The following is a 22841-nucleotide window of genomic DNA, read 5'->3' as shown; positions in this document are numbered from 1 at the left end:
TCAGTTCATTAACCCCATAGATAGACAATGGGACAGAGACAGTTTGGGAATGTGAGTAAATGTGTGTTTGTCGTTTATGTGACCAGAGCCACCTAAGACAATTGCCCAATTCAAATTCAGCTTCTTACTCTTCCTAAGCAGGTAAAATCCCTGACGTTATTTCCTGCCTTTAAACTGGTTTTCTGGGTTAGAAGACCGGATATAACTCAAATACAACCAACTGGTCTCTGTTACATGCAGGTAAAGACATCTGATGTCATAGTTTGGTTATCTGGTAAAACATCCAGTCAACCAGATAAAGACATCTGTCTCTGGTTGCTAAAAATACATTCACAAAACATCCACCTGAGGGCTGTAAGTGCTGAGGTGGCAGTGGCTGGCCAGTTTCCCTATGGCCGAGGTCACCCCCCCAAACGGGAAACCACTCCATCTCACGCTCTGCAGAGAGGACACAAGAACGGGGGAAAGGGGGTGACAAAATAAGAACGCTGGCTGTGTGGGAATGAATGGGCAGAACAGGAGGGGTAGTTGGTGTGATGTGTGTGTGTGTTGGACGGACAATCACCGCTAAAACAGGGTTTGGCTGGCTCTTAGTATAAGGGCTGAACTTCGGTTTCTGGGGCTTTCCTGACAACCGGTCTTTGTGTCTTCTGCTGCTCATGTGCTGAGGGACAAAAGCAAAGCATGTTAGGTTTTATACTGACAGAAACATCCCTTAAAAGCTACATTCTGGGATTAATTCGAAATATAATCGAAAATCCCAATTGTATTGGTCTACAGCTGAGGGATGGGGCTAGGGAAATGTAACCCCTCTCAAATTCATAGGCAGCTCCAAATGCAAGGACTGACTGCATGGCATATATATTTTGAGGCTGTACTACACACACTCAGAAACACTCACAAACACACACACCTGTTTGAGCTGCGTCTCCGAGTTGACGGACACCTCGCACATCTCGCAGTGGAACGGTTGGCTAGCCAGGGCCACGCCCACCCTGGCCTTGCTGCTTATTGCCTGCTTGCTCCTGCATGTCGGCCTAAGCAATGACATTACCTTGCCTCGGCGTCGCGCCTGAGCACCCACCTGGCCCTCCAGCATCTGCTTGTGTTTGGAGCCTAGAAAGGCACAGACACGACCACATAGCTATTGATTAATTTATCAGTAAAAAAATGTATTTAATCAGAATCATAGGCCAGCATTTAAATAGTATCTACTTATCACTCAATAGCAAATGCAGTGCGAGTAGCCATATAGACATATTGCAGTGCATACCGCTATAGTGGGCTTCTAGCTGGGATGAGGAGTTGACTGTGATTTTGCACATGGGACAGTGGAGGTGCTGCTTGGCAGGGGGGCTCTTTTTGCCCTGCCTGGTCTCCTCTTCCCCTCCTGGTGCCCCTGGGGACTCCCCCTGGCCCTCCAGTGACGGGTTGGAGTCTGGGGTCGGGCTGGGGCCCTCCATAGGGCTACCATCTGACGTGAGCTCGGAGAGCTGGTAGACAGCAGGGGAGACGTGGGGGGAGAGGAGGGCCAAGGCGTCCAGGGAAGAGGTCTCCGAGACAGGCATAGGGGTGGGGGAGACCCCCTGGAGGGTGTCATCTAGCTTCGGTCTGGTGGGGGGCTGGTGAGACGAGAGCAGGCCTGGGGAGAGAGAGAGAGAAGTTGCTGTGTAAGAGTTATCGTACATGTGGTATTCACATACAAACAGGGATTGGGGTTAAATTGTCTTCTGACAGGTGGCTTCAGTCTTACACAGCATTAGTCCCTCACCTCTATCTGACGTAAGACAATGGGGTTAGGGCTACATGGGGGGAGAAAGGCCAGCATTCACTTGGCAACTATATCAGGCAGCGTAAGACAGTGGATTCAGGTGAGAGCTGGATTCAATTAAAAACACTGGCAGATGTAGATTCTGTTTACTGAGAGCATTGCTCATCACTGGTATTTTTTTATTTAACCTTTATTTAACCAGGTAGGCTAGTTGAGAACAAGTTCTCATTTGCAACTGCGACCTGGCCAAGACAAAGCAAAGCAGTTCGACACATACAACAACACACATGGAATAAACAAACATACAATCAATAATACAGTATAAAAATCTATATACAGCAATAAATATGCCATGGTGGCGAAGTAATTACAATATAGCAATTAAACACTGGAATGGTAGAATGTGCAGAAGATGAATGTGCAAGATACTGGGGTGCAAAGGAGCAAGATAAAGAAATAAATACAGTAGGGGAATGAGGTAGATTGGATGGGCTATTTACAGATGAGCTATGTACAGGTGCAGTGACCTGTGAGCTGCTCTGACAGCTGGTGCTCAAAGCTAGTGAGGGAGGTAAGAGTCTCCAGCTTTAGTGATTTTTGCAGTTCGTTCCAGTCATTGGCAGCAGAGAACTAGAAGGAGAGGCGGCCAAAGGAAGAATTGGCTTTGGGGATGACCAGTGAAATATACCTGCTGGAGCATGTGCTACTGGCAGGTGCTGCTATGGTGACCAGTGAGCTGAGATAAGGCGGGGCATTACCCCGAGGATCGGTAGGATGGTCTGTCTGTTTTGGTGGACTTCCTAAGCCAGGATTCAGACACGGCTAGGACATCCGGATTGGCAGTGTGCTAAAGCAGTAAATAAAACAAACTTAGGGAGGAGGCTTCTAATGTTAACATGCATAAAACCAAGGCTTCTACGGTTACAGAAGTCAACAAATGAGAGCACCTGGGGAGTAGGAGTGGAACTAGGCACTGCAGGGCCTGGATTAACCTCTACATCACCAGAGGAACAGAGGAGGAGTAGGATAAGGGTACGGCTAAAAGCTATGAGAATTGGTCATCTAGAACGTCTGGAACAGAGAGTAAAAGGAGGTTTCTGGGGGCGATAAAATAGCTTCAAGGTATAATGTACAGACAAAGGTATGATAGGATGTGAATACAGTGGAGGTAAACCTAGGTATTGAGTGATGAGAGAGATATTTTCTCTAGAAACATCATTGAAATCAGGTGATGTCATCGCATGTGTGGGTGGTGGAACAGAAAGGTTGGATAATGTATAATGAGCAGGGCTAGAGGCTCTACAGTGAAATAAGCCAATTAACACTAACCAGAACAGCAATGGACAAGGCACGCTAAAGGTCCTAAATGATATCTTAACCGCCATCGATAAGAAACAATACAGTGCAGCCGTATTCATTGACCTGGCCAAGGCTTTCGACTCTGTCAATCACCACATCCTCATTGGCAGACTCAATAGCCTTGGTTTCTCAAATGATTGCCTCGCCTGGTTCACCAACTACTTCTCTGATAGAGTTCAGTGTGTCAAATCGGAGGGCCTGTTGTCCGGGCCTCTGGCAGTCTCTATGGGGGTGCCACAGGGTTCAATTCTTGGACCGACTCTCTTCTCTGTATACATCAATGATGTCGCTCTTGCTACTGGTGAGTCTCTGATCCACCTCTACGCAGACGACACCATTCTGTATACTTCTGGCCCTTCTTTGGACACTGTGTTAACAACCTTCCAGCCGAGCTTCAATGCCATACAACTCTCCTTCCGTGGCCTCCAATTCCTCTTAAATACAAGTAAAACTAAATGCATGCTCTTCAACCGATCGCTGCCTGCACCTGCCCACCTGTCCAACATCACTACTCTGGACGGTTCTGACTTAGAATATGTGGACAATTACAAATACCTAGGTGTCTGGTTAGACTGTAAACTCTCCTTCCAGGCTCACATCAAACATCTCCAATCCAAAGTTACATCTAGAATTGGCTTCCTATTTCGCAACAAAGCATCCTTCACTCATGCTGCCAAACATACCCTTGTAAAACTGACCATCCTACCGATCCTCAACTTCGGCGATGTCATTTACAAAATAGCCTCCAATACCCTACTCAATGAATTGGATGCAGTCTATCACAGTGCCATCCGTTTTGTCACCAAAGCCCCATATACAGTACTACCCACCACTGCGACCTGTACGCTCTCGTTGGCTGGCCCTCGCTTCATACTCGTCGCCAAACCCACTGGCTCCAGGTCATCTACAAGACCCTTCTAGGTAAAGTTCCCCCTTATCTCAGCTCGCTGGTCACCATAGCAGCACCCACCTGTAGCACGCGCTCCGCAGGTATATCTCTCTGGTCACCCCCAAAACCAATTCTTCCTTTGGCCGCCTTTCCTTTCAGTTCTCTGCTGACAATGACTGGAACGAACTACAAAAATCTCTGAAACTGGAAACACATCTCCCTCACTAGCTTTAAGCACCAGCTGTCAGAGCAGCATAGCCCATATATAATTTAGCCCAAACAACTACCTCTCCCCCTACTGTATTTATTTATTTTGCTCCTTTGCACCCCATTATTTCTATCTCTACCTTGCACATTCATTCACTGCAAATCTACCATTCCAGTTTTTTACTTGCTAAATTGTATTTACTTTGTCACCATGGCCTTTTTTTGTTGCCTTTACCTCCCTTATGTCACCTCATTTGCACACATTGTATATAGACTTATTTTTCTACTGTATGTTTGTTTTACTCCATGTGTAATTCTGTGTTGTTGTATGTGTCAAACTGCTTTGCTTTATCTTGGCCAGGTCGCAATTGTAAATGAGAACTTGTTCTCAACTTGCCTACCTGGTTAAATAAAGGTGAAATAAATAAACAAATAAAAACAATCAATATCCCACAAAACACAGGTGGGGAAATAGCTACCTAAATATGATCCCCAATCAGATGCAAAGATAAACAGCTGCCTCTAATTGGGAAACACATTAGCACCAACATAGAAATAGATATACTAGATCACCCCCAGGTCACGTCCTGACCTACTACACCATAGAGAACAAAGGGCTCTCTATGGTCAGGGCGTGACAGGGTGTCCTGTAAAGTTATTTTTTTTACTTCCCGGAAGACAAGGCCTTTGGGGGGCGACCTGGGGCCGTCAGCCTATTTTAATAGCACCCACGGACGTCTAGTAAGGGAGCATCCATTTGCCCTATGAAAATCCTCATCATTCATAAGGGAGCTGCCACATATGTAGGTTATTGTCCTGCTGAAAGTTGAATTAATCTCCCAGTGTTTGGTGGAAAGCAGACTGAACCAGGTCTTCCTCTAGGATTTTGCCTGTGCTTAGCTCCATTCCGTTTATTTTTTATTATGAAAAACTCCCCAGTCCTTAACAATTACAAGCATACCCATAACATTATGCAGCCACCACTATGCTTGAAAATATGGAGAGTGCTACCCAGTAATCTGTTGTATTGGACTTGCCCCAAACATAACACTTTGTATTCAGGTAAAAAATGAATTGCTTTGTTATAGTATTACTTTAGTGTCTTACTGCAAACAAGATGCATGTATTGGAATATTTGTATTCTGTACAGGCGTCCTTCTTTTCACTCTGTCAAATAGGTTACTATTGTGGAGTAACTACACTATTGTTGACCCATTCTCAGTTTTCTCATATCACAACCTTTAAACTTTGTAACTGTTTTACGGTCACCATTGGCCTCACAGTGAAATCCCTGAGTAGTTTCCTTCCTCTCCGGCAACTGAGTTAGGAAGGACACCTGTATCTTTGTAGTGTTTGGGTGTATTGATACACCATCCAAAGTGTAATTAATAACTTCACCATGCTCAAAGGGATATTCAATGTCTGCTTTTTAAAAAACCTATCTACCAATAGGTGCCCTTCTTTGCGAGGCATTGGAAAACCTCCCTGGCCTTTGTGGTTGAATCCGTGTTTGAAATTCACAGTTCAACTGAGGGACCTTACAGATAATTGTATGTGTGGGGTACAGAGATGAGGTAGTCATTCAAAAATCATGTTCAACACTATTATTGCACACAGAGTGAGTCCATGCAACTTATTATATGACCAATTTTTATTCCTGAACTTATTCAGTCTTGCCATAATAAAGGGGTTGAATACTTATTGACTCAAGACATTTCAACTTTTCATTTTGAATTAGTTTGTCAAAATTTAGAAAAACATAATTATTTGATATTATTGGGTATTGTCTGTAGGTCAGTGACAAAAACAATCTCAATCGAATCCATTTTAAATTCAGGCTGTAAAACAATACAATTTGGAAAAGTCAAGGGCTGTGAATACTTTCTGAACGCACTGTACATTGTCAAAGTAAACATATAACAACGATGGTCAAAGACAGGAATATACGAGACTGTTAGTTATAAATCAATAACCTTTCTCTCACTCTTTCTCCCTTTCTTCCTCACTGTCCCTTTCTCTCTCTGTTTTTTCTCTCTCCCTTTCTCTCCATTAATCAATTGCCATGGTTACCCTGGATATAAAGGCTCTATCATTATGTCATTAAATGGAATTGAATTATGGTGAACGAAGTATGGAGAGAATCAATAGAAAACGAAGATGAGTCTAGTAAATACGGCGAAGGAAGGAGCGACAGGAGATGGGGCTATTTTCAGATGAGAAAAATGGATTGACAAACGACAAGACAAAGAGACAAAATAACAGGAAGACAAAGATACTGTTTTGATCGGTAAACGGTATGGGCAACATTTTCTGTCCACAAAATAGCACTAAAATGCTAAAAAATATTTATAGCAGGAATGATCTCCTACCGTAACTTAGCTTTTTACGATGTCTGTGAGAAATCTGTGATCTTTAAAGCGGTTTCGACACAACTGTCATGAAAATGCATTGTATGCAACGCAATCCCTAGCAGTAGCATTCCAAACTTGGATTAAGAGTAGCTGTCTTGTCAACCTAAAATGGTTATTATGGGCAAGTTTCTGTGCTGTTTCTGTGCTGTGTTTTGCGGACAGAAAACAAGGTTACAATAAGCCTGGAATCTACTCTTATTCAGTGAATTGAAACAATCGTGAAACAGAACCATAATCACTGTGAATTCCAGGATAGCTTACAACAACAGCTCCGCTCCTACATGTCAAAACGACATCCTCCGCATGCACGTTCCTTGCTATGATCAATGATCTAACATGAATCCTAATTGCTGATCACAATCAGATCTCAATCCTTACTTCAAAGGAAGGCGAGAGGGGAGCTTTTTTTCCAGACCTGGTATTTTACCTGTTCCTTCTGTGAGGCTGGGGTCCATCAGTGCTGGTAGGAACTTTGCCACTCCAGTCTTCCCCCTGTCTCTGTCTCTCTCCCTCCCTGCCATGGAGCCATGGCCCCTCTGACGGTTCCTCTGGGCGTCCATGGATTTCAGCTTGCGTGCGTGTTTGTGGCCCTTGTAGTGAGCCTCAGCCTGGTTCTGGTCATGGAGGAGACAAAGAAACAGTATGAGAGGAGAAGAGATCCCTGGATCTCAGCATCAGAACAGAAACCAAAAATGACAAGAAATTAGGAAAGGGGAAAGATTTTGGCAAAAAACTTGGTAACTAGTTACACAGTTCATACAGTGCATTCGGAAAGTATTCAGACCTCTGGACTTTTTCCACATTTTGATACATTACAGCCTTATTAATTTGTTTTTTTCAATCTACACAAAATACCCCATAATGAGGCAAAAACAGTTTTTTTTTAATTATTGAAAATGTATAAAGAAATTAAAAACTGAAATAATACATTTACATAAGTATTCAGACCCTTTACTCAGTACTTTGTTGAAGCACCTTTGGCTGCGATAACAGCCTCGAGTCTTCTTGGGTATGACGCTACAAGCTTGGCACACCTGTATTTGGGGAGTTTCTCCGATTCTTCTCTGTAGATCCTCTCAAGCTCTGTCAGGTTGGATGCGGAGCATCCCTGCTCTCCAGAGATGTTCAATCAGGTTCAAGTCAGGCTGGCTGGGCCACTCAAGGACATTCAGAGACTTGTCCCGAAGCCACTCCTGCGTTGTCTTGGCTGTGTGCTTAAGGTCGTTGTCCTGTTGGAAGGTGAACCATCGCCCCAGTCTGAGGTCCTGAGTGCTCTGGAGCAGGTTTTCATTAAGGATCTCTGTACTTTGCTCCGTTAATCTTTCCCACGTTCCTGACCAGTCCCCACGTCCCTGCCGCTGAAAAATATCCCCACAGCATGATGCTGCTGCCACCACCATGCTTCACCGTAGGGATGGTGCCTGGTTTCCTCCAGAAGTGACGCTTAGTATTCAGGCCAAAGAGTTCAATCTTGGTTTTATCAGACCAGAGAATCTTGTTTCTTATGGTCTGAGAGTCCTTAGGTGCCTTTGGCAAACCCCAAGCAGGCTGTCATGTGCCTTTTATTGAGGAGTGGCTTCCATCTTGTCACTCTACCATAAAAGCCTGATTGGTGGAGTGCTGCAGAGATGGTTGTCCTTCTGGAAGTTTCTCCCATCTCTACAGATGAACTCTGGAGCTCTGTCTGAGTGACTAAGGCACTTCTCCCTGATTGCTGAGTTTGGCCAGGTGGCCAGCTCTAGGAAGAGTCTTGGTGGATCCAAACTTCTTCCATTCAATGATGGAGACCACTGTGTTCTTGGGGACCTTCAATGCTGCAGAAATGTTTTGGTAAACTTCCCCAGATCTGTGCCTCGACACAATCCTGTCTTGGAGCTCTACAGACAATTCCTTCGATCTCGTGGGTTGGTTTTTGCTCTAACATGCACTGTCAACTGTGGGACCTTATATAGACAAATGTGTGCCTTTCCAAATAATGTCCAATCAATTGAATTTATCACACCTGGACTTCAATCAAGTTGTAGAAAAATCTCAAGCATGATCAATGGAAACAAGATGCACCTGAGCTCAATTTCGAGTCTCATAGCAAAGGGTCTGAATACTTATGTATTCAAGGTATTACTGTTTTCACATGTTTATGAATTTGCAAAAAAATCTAAAAACCTGTTTTCCCTTTGTCATTATGGGGTATTGTGTGTGGATTGATGAGGGGAAAAAATATTTAATCAATTTTAGAATAAGGCTGTAACGTAACAAAATGTGGAAAAAGTCAAGGGGTCTGAATTCTTTCCAAATGCACTGTATATATACTGTATACAATACATCACAGCCCCGTCAAGCAGTTCTTCAATTAATTGACAAGCATAGCTTGAGCCCCAAAAATGTAATTAGTTCTCATGAACGGAGCAGTCTACAGATGTATTGAGCATTCCCTCTGTGTTCATGTGTCTCTGTGTGCTCAGTGAGTGTGAGTGTCCGTTTTTGTGTGTGTGGACTGTGATGGTTCTTCTATGTGGGGATTTGAATGCCAGCAGAGAGAGGGTGTCTGGGTTTAATGCTTTTTCTGGCTGATAGGTGGAGAGAGGCTCAGCGACAACAACAACAACACAACACAACACACACCACTTTCAGAGATAGAGGAACAGGAGCACACGTGCACACATACACCGTCAGAGTGATGAACGACAAGAGAGGAGGATAGCTTCAGCCTGTAGTATTGTGGCAACGGAGTTGACTGACTTACGGTGGAGTTGAAGCGGAGGTGACAGATGTTGCAGGAGATGATCTGTTTCCTCTTAGGCGGTGCAACACCGAACGTGTGGTTGATAACCGCCTTCTGAACCGGGTCCATCTGTCGCACACAAAACAAGCCAGACTAAACACAAACATTACTCAGATTAAGTGGTGTCTAACTATTACATGGGCGGTCAACTAACCCTCCTGGGGAGCTATTCTCCTGTAGGCCTTTACTCTAAAATACCTGGCTCATGTTCATCAGGGCACACAACGGAAAACTTTTAGAAAGCTTCGCAACGGAAAGGGAAAATGAGTCCAGGTATTCCCTGTTTCAGTCTGTTTGATTCCGTTTGTGGCCTAATGAACACGACCCTAATCAAGGTCTTGAGGAGCACCTGATTAGTAGAATCAGGTATGGAGGAAAATCCTGCAACCCTACAACTAAGGTCAGGAAGGATTGCACAACGCCAGTCCTTGAGGGCCCTGCTGATTTCTTGATTGTCAAGAGATTTCTGAACAAAATTATTTGGTCTGATATTATGAGGCAAGGACATAAGAAGACAGCCAGCCAACACTGCTGCCCTCCAGGACTGTAGTTGAGCATCCCTGTATGAGGCCATCAAATAGAAAAACTAACAGTCAATCGTGGATCTCTCCATGTGCAGCTTCTCCATATTTGAGTGGTGTGATGTCACTTCCGCCTGCACTTGCCACAACACACCTAATCCAAAAGATGTGACAAGGTGTGTTTTGGAGTTCATAGATGTACAGTATGTGTATACATGTCATCAAGTACATAGAGGAACAGGTAATAAGACAGGAACTGGACATTCTGTGTGTGTGTGTGTGTGTGTGTGTGTGTGTGTGTGTGTGTGTGTGTGTGTGTGTGTGTGTGTGTGTGTGTGTGTGTGTACATGAGCATGCGCATGAATACCTGTGTGTGCTTTGGCGATATTCCATTTATACCGTATACTGGGGTATTTTGAAAAACAAACGATATGATTTTCAATACCTCCCCAAAAATATATATAAAAAAATGTGGGTTGGGGGCAAAGATTATCAAATTATCAAGCCTTGGGTTCCAGCTATGCATTTGGTTTGCTAACTTGCTAACTAAGTGGCTAGATGTCAAGATCAAGCTTATTGCTTAGAACAGATACATGCAAACCCCCCCATGGATCAAGATCCCTGTTGCCTAAATAGTTTTGTGTGGCAAAAAAAATAAAAAAAAATAGTGTTCCTTCGTATATACCGTATACCCCGGTATGGTACAGAAACGGTATGAAAATCTGGATACCGCCCAACCCTAGTGTGTGCATGCCTGTCTACATGCATCTGTGTGTGTGAGAGCAGCTCACCATGTTGAAGTTGGGGAAGAGGTTGAGGGGGGAGGAGGCGTTGACGTGGAGCGGCAGGAAGTGCTTGATGTCCAGCTGGGTCTGGAGGGGCCGTCCCGGGAGGGATAGGGAGGCCAGGAGGGGGTTGGCCTGGGACAGTGTACCTGTAGAGGGTGGGTGGAGGACATACAGATGCTGAAAATCCATTGTCTTCCAACAGGTGTTGTCAATTATACCTGACATACTATCTGGCGTAAGACAATGGGCTAAGGCTAGAATTCATCTGTCACTGATAACTTTTGCTGTATTGGCGGTGTCAACTGGAGGTGATCAACACACCTCCCAAGCTACTTGGTAGACTCTGACTTCCTATCATCCTTGTGCACTCAAAGACTGACATCTTGTGGACATTTTCAATGGAAATGAATACAAAGCCACACCTCTCCTTGAAATAAATTCTGACTGCCGTATAGGGATGAGAATTCAAAATTATTTTGCTATTCGAATAATATCATGACATTTATCCAGATAGTTGAAATACAAGTTTATTTCAGGGACCAGTGTGTGTGTGACAGTCAGAGAGAGAGAGAGAGAGAAGCCAAACCGACTCAAACTAGTTAGACAAACTTGTTGCTGCAATAGGTTATATATCAAACCATCTGGAAGTGCTTGTCTTGACCACATCAAATTGTTGTAAAGAAGCTACCTAGCTACAGTAGCCAGCTAGCTAAAGTAGTTAGGTTAATTGAGGCTATTTTGCGCTTGCTGTCCTTGTCTACAACAACTCCATTCATATGAAACAACAGCCTACCTGTTGGGTGATCATTGTAGCCTACTCCTTCTCATTTAGCCAACTTAATTCCGGAATTAATTGATTGTCTTTTTTATGGGGCGCAGTCATAAAAACTGTCATAAAACAGTCATTTCATTTAGGGATGCACAATATATTGGTGAACATATCAGAATCGGACGATATTTGCTACAATTGGCAACATTGGTATCGGCCGATGTCTAGTTTAACGCCGATGTGCAAAACCGATGTCAAAGCTGACGTGCATACCTATATAACGTGGGTACATGACGTATTGACGCTACGTAAAATTTTGCGCTACACGTGCAACACAGCATTCCTAACCTAGCCCACAATGTCTGCTGTGTGGATCGAGCAGTCAACAAGTCGAGCAGTCATTTGAAAGAGTAAGAACATTTCAGTGAGATAACTCAAAGGTGAAATCCATTAACGCCAAGATAATGGAATTCATTGCCCTTGACAATCAACCGTTCTCTGTCGTGGGTGATGTTGGACTTCACGACTGGTCGAGCACCGGTACACACAACCAAGTGCGCTATTTTTCAGATGTTGCCCTACCGGAGTTACACAGTAATATCGTCACTGTTATTAGCTTTGCGACGACATACTATGGAACGCCGTTTGGGTCTTTGCGTGTCAAAAAGGATACACGTCTAATAACACTATTTGACAATAACACTATTTGACGAGTTAAATAAGCTTTTAATTTGACACGTCAAATAACACAGTTCTATTATAGAATGTTGTGTGTTCTGAATTTTCACATGCAAGCCAGTAGCACTGTCAAAGCTGTACAAAAAAGTCTGTAAACACAGGCCACGAATGATGTGTTTACAATACCATGTTGGTAATAAAGCATTACCGCAACTTCTGGGGTAGCTAGCTTTAGCTTGGTACCTAACTAGCACCAATACAACCAGCCTGAAAACAATGACCAGTAGAAACTGCAGTCATTTTCCTTATTCTTAGCAATGATTTAGGAATCCTTGTGAGTAAGTATTAGGTAGGTAGCCACTTGTTGTTCGCCTATTGAAATTGAACTTCAGTTCATGAAAATAAAAAACTAGCCAGATACTTAACCCTGTTGCCCAAAGCTAACGTTATAAGCAGCCAGCAAGTGAGGCTCGACCGCACCAGGTTATGTGTTGTGAAGCTAGCCACAATCAGGATTAGGCACAATAGTGGAATTTGCAGTTTGCCTTCAAAATAAAAATACCTCTTTAATAGGGATGCAGAAGGTTACAATTGGTGGGATCATTCCATATTTAGACTAGATAATGTTAAACAAGTTTGAAATGTGAAGCAATGAAATGGGTTATCAGTCTACTCTGTGACACCCACAGAACACAACTGTGAAGAGTTTACGCAAATATTAGCTCTTATCGCGGGACTGTGACTGTGTGAAATCACCTCCCCAGTCAGCCGATTGTGTGTATTTATATTCATATTGCACTGTACAGCATTACCTAAGGATTGGGGATCAATGAAATGAGGTATCAGTCTACACAATACCCAAGATATACCCAATGTCCTCCTCCAAAACATCCACACAATGTTTTTCCTCTGGAATAGTGTTCAATACACAAAGGTTGACAATAAATGTGGCTCAATTCACATTTGAGTCCCGCTATAAGAGCTACGACGCTAATTTTCTCTGGGTGTCACTGAGTAGACTGATACCCCATGTCATTGATCCATAATCCATAGGTAAGGCTGTACAGTGAAATAAGTATGCCCCTAATGCAATTCTAAAGTATAATACATCCAGTGTGATTTCAACAGATTGTTGTCAAATTGACAAATTCTTGTCTTTTGTTGATTTTATATAACAACATTCCATCCTTGTTTAGCACGATCTATTCAATTATGGCATAATTCTACTCTTTGTATTTATTTGCATCACTGTCAATGACATACTTTTATTTTGAAAGCTCACCGCAAAGTCCTCTCTTGTGGCTATTCCTTATTGTGGCTAGCTTCACATAGATGGGTCCAACCACCATTAATCAAATAAAAAGTATAAATTAGGGATATTTTAGATGATGACACCCAGCTATATAGTTAGCTAGCTGAAACAGATTATGTTGTTTTGGGGAAGAACATTATTTGCATCCATCAGCTAGCTAGCTTTTTTTTATGACCAGCAGGTGCGAGACAACTTTACCAGCATCATAGTATACGTATATCGATGAATCGTTGTGACATATGAAATACGAGTGATATTGTAATCAATGTGTAATAACTACATAAAAAAATTATGAACGCGTTAAATTATTATGTGACGTGCAGTCATATTCAGGTCCTGATTGATCAACAAGCTTATTTGGCAAAGACCCAAACTGCGTTCCATAGAAATCCTGGTTGAGAATGAAATGACTGAACAAATGAACAACGAAACAGCAAAGTAAGTAAGTGAAATAAATAGGTTTTGATTATGTTTTACTGGTAATGGGGACATACGTAAATGCCAACAAAATAACTTTTTGGTCAGTGTGGTGTGTGTAACTTTATTTAATTAGGCAAGTCAGTTAAGAACAAATTCTTATATAAAATGACCGCCTACCCCAGCCAAACCCGGACGACGCTGGGCCAATTGTGCGCCGCCCTATGGGACATTTTAAATATCAGTTATCGGTATCGAGTGTTTTTGACCAGGAAAATATCGGATATCGGTATCGGCCAAAAATGTCATATTGGTGCATCACTAGTTTTATTATAATTTTGAATGTAATGGTCTATCCTTGTTGGCTATGTAGCAATGTCACAGATCATTTGATTGCATTTTAGCCAAAGCCTTTAAAATAATACTCTCCCAGGTAATTGAATACTAACGTCTGTTCGGATATTAGAATAATCGAATACCCGTGCCCATCCCTACTGCCGTACTGAGTACTTCAATCTACACATTTCTGTCCTTCTGTCCACTAGAACTCTCAATGTGCTAAATTGTCCAAAAATAACCAGAATATTTTAAGGATTAAGGACAGCACTTAATCCAAATCAAGTTTGGAGTACTGCAGCTTGGCGCACACATTTCTATTGTGGTACAGCTATAAGAGATTGGTCAGCAGAGAGAGAGAGAGATGGAAGAGAGAGTGAGAGAGAGCGAGAGAGAGCGAGAGCGAGAGAGAGAACGAGCGAGCGAGAGCAAATGGGACTTAAATAGCCAATTATATTACTTTTGATCTTGATGGAGGTGAACACTTCCCCTGGAGATATTACCATCAGCACACATTAATAGCAATCAGGATCCATTAAATAGAATGTGTGTTTGTGCTTTTGTGCGTGCGTGTGTGTGTGTGATAAAGCAGAAACTAGGGGAACATTTTCCCCCCTAACTGGGTGCTGTGCTAAGTTGTGACTTTTGGGGACCTTGACTCTCTCGTTCTTTCTATCTCCCTCTCTTTCTAACTCTCTCTCCTTCTAACTCTCTCTCCTCTAGCTCTCTCTCTTACTCTCTCCCTTCACTCTCTCTCATTCTCTGTTTCTCCTTTCTCTCCCCCGCTCTCTCTCTCTGTCACCCCATTCTCTCTCTCTCTCTCCCTCGCTGTCTCCCCCCTCTCCCCTCCCCCTCTCTCTCACACAAATCTGCAATTGATCTCAATAATCTTTCAAGCATTAAGTCACAAAAAGTACCAAGCAAGAAATGTAATGTTTTGCTCCATAGAAGCGGGTACAAACATCAACTGTGAGTGAATTTATATTTGGCTCAGAAAAATATTTTGGCTACAAGAATAGTTAGAGTGTCACGCCCTGACCATAGTTTACTTTGTATTTTCTATGTTTTGATTGGTCAGGGTGTGATCTGAGTGGGCATTCTATGTTACATGTCTAGTTTGTCTAGTTCTATGTTCGGCCTGATATGGTTCTCAATCAGAGGCAGGTGTTCGTCATTGTCTCTGATTGGGAACCATATTTAGGTAGCCTGGGTTTCACTGTGTGTTTGTGGGTGATTGTTCCTGTCTATGTGTTTTTCACCAGATAGGCTGTTTTAGGTTTTCGTTACGTTCATCACGTTCTTTATTTTGTAGTGTTTGCATTGATTCGTGTTTTACGTTTGTTCATTAAAACATGGATCGCAATCTACACGCTGCATTTTGGTCCGACTCTCCTTCACATCAAGAATACCGTTACAGAATCACCCACCACCAACGGACCAAGCAGCGTGTCAACAGGCAGCAACAGCAGCGTAAAGAGGAATGGACATGGGAGGACGTTTTAGATGGCAAGGGCTGTTACACTTGGGAGGAGATACTGGCTGGAAGAGATCGCCTCCCATGGGAACAGGTGGAGGCACTTAGGAGAGCAGAGGCAGCCGGAGAGAGGAGCCGGCGATATGAGGGAACACGGCTGGCAAGGAAGCCCGAGAGGCAGCCCCAAAAATTTCTTGGGGGGGGGCTAACAGGGAGTATGGCTACGCCAGGTAGGAGACCTGGGCAGACTCCCTGTGCTTACCGGGGGGCTAGAGAGACCGGACAGACACCATGTTATGCAGTGGTGCGCACGGTGTCTCCAGTGCGGGTGCATAGCCCGGTGCGGTATATTCCAGCTCCGCGTGTCTGCCGGGCTAGATTGAGCGTCGAGCCTAATGCCATGAAGCCGGCTCTACGCAGCTGGTCCCCAGTGCGTCTCCTTGGGCCGGCTTACATGGCACCAGCCTTGCGCTCGGTGTCTCCGGTTCGCCTGCATAGCCCAGTGCGGGCTATTCCACCTCGCCGCACTGGCAGGGCGACCGTGAGCATTCAACCAGGTAAGGTTGGGCAGGCTCGGTGCTCAAGAGCTCCAGTGCGCCTGCACGGTCCGGTTTTTCCAGTACCACCTCCACACCCCAGCCCTCTGGTAGCAGCTCCCCGCACCAGGCTTCCTGTGCGTGTCCTCGGCCCAGTACCACCAGTGCCAGCACCACGCATCAGGCCTACAGTGCGCCTCGCCTGTCCAGCGCTGTCGGAGCCCTCCTCCTCTCCAGCGCTGTCGGAGTCTCCCGCCTGTTTAGCGCTGTTAGAGCCTTCCTTCTCTACAGCGCTGCCGGAGTCTCCCGCCTGTTCAGAACTGCCAGTTTGCAAAGAGCTGCCAGTTTGCAAAGAGCTGCCAGTTTGCAAAGAGCTGCCAGTTTGCAAAGAGCTGCCAGTTTGCAAAGAGCTGCCAGTTTGCAAAGAGCTGCCAGTTTGCAAGGAGCTGCCAGTCTGCAAGGAGCTGCCAGTCTGCAAGGAGCTGCCAGTCTGCAAGGAGCTGCCAGTCTGCATAGAGCTGCCAGTCTGCAAGGAGCTGCCAGTCTGCAAGGAGCTGCCAGAGCTGCCTGTCTGCAGGATGCCGACAAAGCTGCCAGTCTGCAAGGAGCCGCCAGAGCTGCCAGTCTGCAAGGAGCCGCCAGAGCTGCCAGTTAGCATGGAGCAGCCAGGGCCGCCAGTCAGCATGGAGCAGCCAGGGCCGCCAGTCAGCATGGAGCAGCCAGGGCCGCCAGTCAGCATGGAGCAGCCAGTCAGCATGGAGCAGCCAGAGCAGCCAGTCAGCATGGAGCAGCCAGAGCTGCCAGTCAGCATGGAGCAGCCAGTCAGCATGGAGCAGCCAGGGCCGCCAGTCAGCATGGAGCAGCCAGGGCCGCCAGTCAGCATGGAGCAGCCAGGGCCGCCAGTCAGCATGGAGCAGCCAGGGCCGCCAGTCAGCATGGAGCAGCCAGTCAGCATGGAGCAGCCAGTCAGCATGGAGCAGCCAGAGCAGCCAGTCAGCATGGAGCAGCCAGAGCTGCCAGTCAGCATGGAGCAGCCAGTCAGCATGGAGCAGCCAGAGCTGCCAGTCAGCATGGAGCAGCCAGTCAGCATGGAGCAGCCAGAGCTGCCAGTCATCATGGAGCAGCCAGTCAGCATGGAGCAGCCAGAGCTGCCAGTCGACCAGACTCTCCCAGATCTGCCAGTCGACCAGACTCTTCCAGATCTGCCAGTCGACCAGACTCTTCCAGATCTGCCAGTCGTCCAGACTCTCTCAGATCTGCCAGTCGTCCAGATTCTCCCAGATCTGCCAGTCGACCAGATTCTCCCAGATCCGCCAGTCGACCAGATTCTCCCAGATCCGCCAGTCGACCAGATTCTCCCAGATCCGCCAGTCGACCAGATTCTCCCAGATCCGCCAGTCGACCAGATTCTCCCAGATCCGCCAGTCGACCAGATTCTCCCAGATCCGCCAGTCGACCAGATTCTCCCAGATCCGCCAGTCGACCAGATTCTCCCAGATCCGCCAGTCGACCAGATTCTTCCAGATCTGCTAGTCGACCAGGATCTGCTGAAACCGCCAGCCAGCCAGGTTCTGGTAGTTTCTACTACCTGCCTGGGCTTCCTCTCAGTGCTGAGCTTCTTCTCAGTGCTGAGCTTCCTCTCAGTGCTGAGCTACCCATCTGTCCCGAGTTACCTCTGTCCCGAGCTGTCCCTCTGTCCCATGTTATCATTGTGGTGGGTAACCTATTTAGGGACGTTTAGGAGGGGGATTAAAACTGTCATGGAGTGGGGTCCACGTCCAGCGCCAGAGCCGCCACCGTGGACAGATGCCCACCCAGACCCTCCCCTATAGGTTCAGGTTTTGCGGCCGGAGTCCGCACCTTGGGGGGGGGGGTACTGTCACGCCCTGACCATAGTTTACTTTGTATTTTCTATGTTTTGATTGGTCAGGGTGTGATCTGAGTGGGCATTCTATGTTACATGTCTAGTTTGTCTAGTTCTATGTTCGGCCTGATATGGTTCTCAATCAGAGGCAGGTGTTCGTCATTGTCTCTGATTGGGAACCATATTTAGGTAGCCTGGGTTTCACTGTGTGTTTGTGGGTGATTGTTCCTGTCTATGTGTTTTTCACCAGATAGGCTGTTTTAGGTTTTCGTTACGTTCATCACGTTCTTTATTTTGTAGTGTTTGCATTGATTCGTGTTTTACGTTTGTTCATTAAAACATGGATCGCAATCTACACGCTGCATTTTGGTCCGACTCTCCTTCACATACAGAAAACCGTTACATAGAGGTTTCATTTTTGTTTGTTTTCTAACATATTTTGGCGTTCATTTGACACTTTTAACCACGCACTCAGTCTTTTGCCGTCTTTGTTTTCAACTGGTCAACTGTGCATTGAATCATGCTTTTTAATCTTACCCTTATATTTGTTGTGTGTATGTCTGAAAGTATTTATATATATGCATTTTTTACACTACACAAGAGTTGCCCTTCACGATCCATTGAATTGATGGTAAAACAGTTTTCCTCTTTCAACCCGGCTTCGACTTCCCCAGAGAAAGATACCATATTCATGGATGATAGGAGTGTAGATGCAATGATCCTTTTCATAGAGTGGGGATAAAAGCTTATGAGGCAGAGAAATGATGGCACACTGCAAACTGGAGGCTTAATCGCAATTATTTTGAGGATTAGTCTTTGGGTGACTCACCGTCCCAGTGTTTATCATTCTTTTGATGAGGAAAAGGGTAACAAGCCTTTCAACGCAGAGGATCGCACTGACAGCACCTCAGAAGAGTGTTTCAGAGCATCCCTTAGGGCACACCATATTGTCGAACGTTCCCTTAAGAGTCTCACTAGGTCATTAACTAACGTTTTCATAGTAACGTTCCCGTGATGTGCAAGGACTGTTTCCAAGAGACCATTCCCTTAATGTAAAATAGAACTTACTCAGACCGTGGTTACCATGTTCTCATAGCTTAAAATATGTATGTTCTAGACACGTTTCATTCCCCCTCAAAAAATATGTAATTACAAATCATGTCTTGTTATTGTTGCCAAGCCAATCAAGTCTCTGATTGGTGAACCCCTGATCCAATCAAATCCAAATCAAATCAAATCAAATTTTATTTGTCACATACACATGGTTGTCATAGCGCTTTGGCAATCATAGCGCTTTGTCTGTTGGCAAGGTTTGGGATACTCTCACACCCAGTGCTTTAAACATAGTGTTTTCAACGTATATATTTGAAATATTAGACATTTGTTAAGTTACTTTATTAACCGTAGCTGATAAAGCGCATGAGGGAGGGGCCATACTGTGAGTGAGTGACACGGGGAGCAGGGAGGAAATGGAGAGAGAGACAGCACCCAACCAAGCCTACTGGCGCTATAGTAGACTAATAGCTGCCATAGCGAGGTTATTTATCATGAAATATGATCACATAGTACCTGTCTTGACTGCATCAAACCCAGAGAAGCTAGTTAAGCCAGCTAACTGTTAGGCTAATTGAGGTTGCAGTGCATGCACTTTCTCATTCTACATTTGCAAATAACAACAACTCCATTCTGAATATTAAGTAGCAGCCTACCTGTTGGCTCTAGGTTGTTATAGCCTATCCTTCTCCTTTAACTTTTAATTCTGTCATTTTAATTGCATCTTCCATTGATTAGATATCTCCTAACTATTGCCGCTTTAATGACTTATGATAGGCCAACAACAACAACAAGAACAAGCTACACTCGCCATGCTCCACTCTCATGAAAAGCAAAAGCAGCAGCATAAGTGATAAAATCTCTCTCTCTCTACTGCAGGAGTAAAGTTCCGATCTGTACGGGCCCTTCCGGACAAGTCAGTTAAAATTACACAAACCTGTGACAATCATACAGAGACCCGTGACATTATTTAGAATTCTGTATCCGACCCGCTCGGGTCTCAGATCGGGTATTCGGGTACTGGTGGATCCATGAAGACAAGTGCAATCACCATTATTGCTTACATCCTTCAAGTTGCTTCATCTACATAAGTGCCTAGGGAGGAGGGGTTAGGGTTTCTTCTGGACAGGGCCTAACTACTGTATACTGGCCCAATAAGCACATGCCTGGGTTCGAGACCCACTAGGGAAGTCACCCTACTCTTACATTCTTAGCAATATACACTACTGTTCAAAAGTTTGGGGTCAATACCCCAAATACTTAGAAATGTCCTTGTTTTTGAAAGAAAAGCAAAAAAACGTCCAAATGTAAATGAAATGTAAATGTAAATGACTATTCTAGCTGGAAACGACTGATTTTTTATGGAATTTCTACATAGGTGTACAGAGGCCCATTATCAGCAACCATCACTCCTGTGTTCCAATGGCACATTGTGTTAGCTAATCCAAGTTGATCATTTTAAAAGGCTAATTGATCGTTAGAAAACCCTTTTGCAATATCAGCACAGCTGAAAACTGTTGTTCTGATTAAAGAAGCAATACAACTGGCCTTCTTTAGACTAGTTGAGCATCTGGAGCATCAGCATTTGTGGGTTCGATTACAGGCCCAAAATGGCCAGAAACAAAGTACTTTCTCCTGAAACTCGTCAGTCTATTCTTGTTCTGAGAAATGAAGGCTATTCCATGCGAGAAATTGCCAAGAAACTGAGGATCTGGTACAGCGCTGTGTATTACTCCCTTCACACAACAGCGCAAACTGTCTCTAACCAGAATTGAAAGAGTTGTAGGAGGCCCCCTTGCACAACTGAGCAAGAGGACAAAGACATTAGAGTGTCTAGTTTGAGAAACAGAATTCCTCAACTGGCAGCTTCATTAAATAGTACCCAAAACACCAGTCTCAATGTCAACAGTGAAGAGGCGACTCCGGGATGCTGGCCTTCTAGGCAGAGTTCCTCTGTCCAGTGTCTGTGTTCTTTTGCCCATCTTAATTTTTTCTTTTTATTGGCCAGTCTGAGATATGGCTTTTTCTTTGCAACTCTGCCTAGAAGGCCAGTTTTCAGCTGTGCTAACATAATTGTAAAATGGTTTTCTAACAATCAATTAGCCTTTTAAAATGAGAAACTTGGATTAGCTAACACAACGTGCCATTGGAACACAGGAGTGATGGTTGCTGATAATGGGCCTCTGCAGATATTCCATTAAAAATCAGCCGTTTCCAATTGTCATCTACGACATTAAGAATGTCTACGCTGTTTTCTGATCAATTGGATGTCATTTTAATGGACTTTTTTTTTGTTGCTTTTCTTTCAAAAAGAAGGACAAACCTTTGAACGGTAGTGTATGTTAATGCCATTATTTGGCAACAGTTACAACACACCTATCTGATCTAATGAAAATGAGTTTCTCAATGACATGGTAAATGTGTTGTTGATTTTAGAAAGACGACAAGGGTCTCTTTGATGCTCAGCTATATTGAATGAATAGATACTGACAATTTATGAGGTAGTGGAAATGTAGTACTACTTTGTGCTCAAGGGGAAACCCTACAGATTCACAACCTTTAATAAGAAACACATTTGAATTAGATCAGAGAGTTGTAACTGTTGCCAAATAATGACATTAATATATTTAGCAAAGAATTTGATAGTAGGATGACTACCCTAGAAGGTCTCGGACCCAGGCCACCGGCACCAATGACAAACGCTCTAACCGCTGTCCCAATAAATGTACGTAGTTCTGTCATCGAGCTCTTCTTGTCTATTAATGTTCTGTAATATGTCATGTTTCATGTTTTGGTGCGGACCCCAGGAAGAGTAGTTGGTGCTTTTGCAACAGCTAATGGGAGATCCTAATAAAATACCCCTCTCATGAAACGTGTCTAGAACATTAGTATCTTATATTCTGAGAACATGGCAACCATGTACTGTGAATGCTTGGCGGAACGTTGATGGAATATTCTCCTGACACGGGCACAGCGGGAACTTTATATTTGTTATGTTCATAAATAGTCTCATCAACAGGAAAACGTCAGGTCAGTCACTTGTTGCCGTTGGACAATTGAGCCACATCAGAATAACGTGATTCCACCAGGCTTCCTAATATACCTATGGGCATAGCAGTTCAATAATCACCTTGCTCTCTTTCTCACCAATGGGGGTAAATCATGTATTTAAATGATTGCTTACCCCTTGTCTCGCACTTGCAGCAAAGGTTTACGCCCTTTCCCCTCCACCAGCTGAATACAGTATCTTACACCCAGCCAGTGGGGTACTGATGCCAGACGCCCATCAAAGGGCTATCTGCCATCCCTGCGTCTGGCTCTGGGGTTCATCCCCCGGAGTCGGGGCCATCCCCCACATCTATTTGAATAAATGTTCATATATACAAGTACATTTAGTCTCTCTTGTTCATTCAGTTAAGGCTGCCCTCAATTTAACTACCACCTGAGTGTGCACAGGGGCCTATGTCTATCCACTTGTTCTCATTTTGCTCTCTTTTATAGAATCACATAGCAATCAAATATTTTTTTATCTTATTTTATTTTGGGCCCTGTTGACGTTCAGGGTTCTCTCTTTGGCTTTGCTTTGGAGTTGAAGAGGCGGGAGACAGCTGCCCCTCACCACCTGAGCAGACCCAGGGCTTACACACACACACACACACACACACACACACACA

The 22841-nt window shown here is 44.5% G+C and overlaps 1 protein-coding gene across 1 annotated transcript in view; it reads right to left on the bottom strand.

Annotated features, from left to right (window-relative positions):
* Positions 1-22841, bottom strand: part of LOC110491690 (zinc finger protein 385C) — a 138693-nt gene that overhangs the window by 4901 nt on the left and 110951 nt on the right. Inside the window, exons 4-10 of the mRNA XM_021565326.2 lie at positions 10732-10874; positions 9381-9488; positions 7065-7251; positions 1274-1642; positions 914-1116; positions 566-664; positions 346-438 (exon numbers count right to left, since the gene is read on the bottom strand). Of these exons, the coding sequence (XP_021421001.2) occupies positions 346-438; positions 566-664; positions 914-1116; positions 1274-1642; positions 7065-7251; positions 9381-9488; positions 10732-10874 (1202 nt within the window). The remainder of the gene's footprint in view (positions 1-345; positions 439-565; positions 665-913; positions 1117-1273; positions 1643-7064; positions 7252-9380; positions 9489-10731; positions 10875-22841) is intronic.

Source organism: Oncorhynchus mykiss, chromosome 16 (genome assembly GCF_013265735.2).
Source record: "Oncorhynchus mykiss isolate Arlee chromosome 16, USDA_OmykA_1.1, whole genome shotgun sequence".
Classification (NCBI taxonomy): domain Eukaryota; kingdom Metazoa; phylum Chordata; class Actinopteri; order Salmoniformes; family Salmonidae; genus Oncorhynchus; species Oncorhynchus mykiss.
Note: the sequence above shows the minus strand (reverse complement) of the source record. Positions and strands in the feature narration are given on the sequence as shown.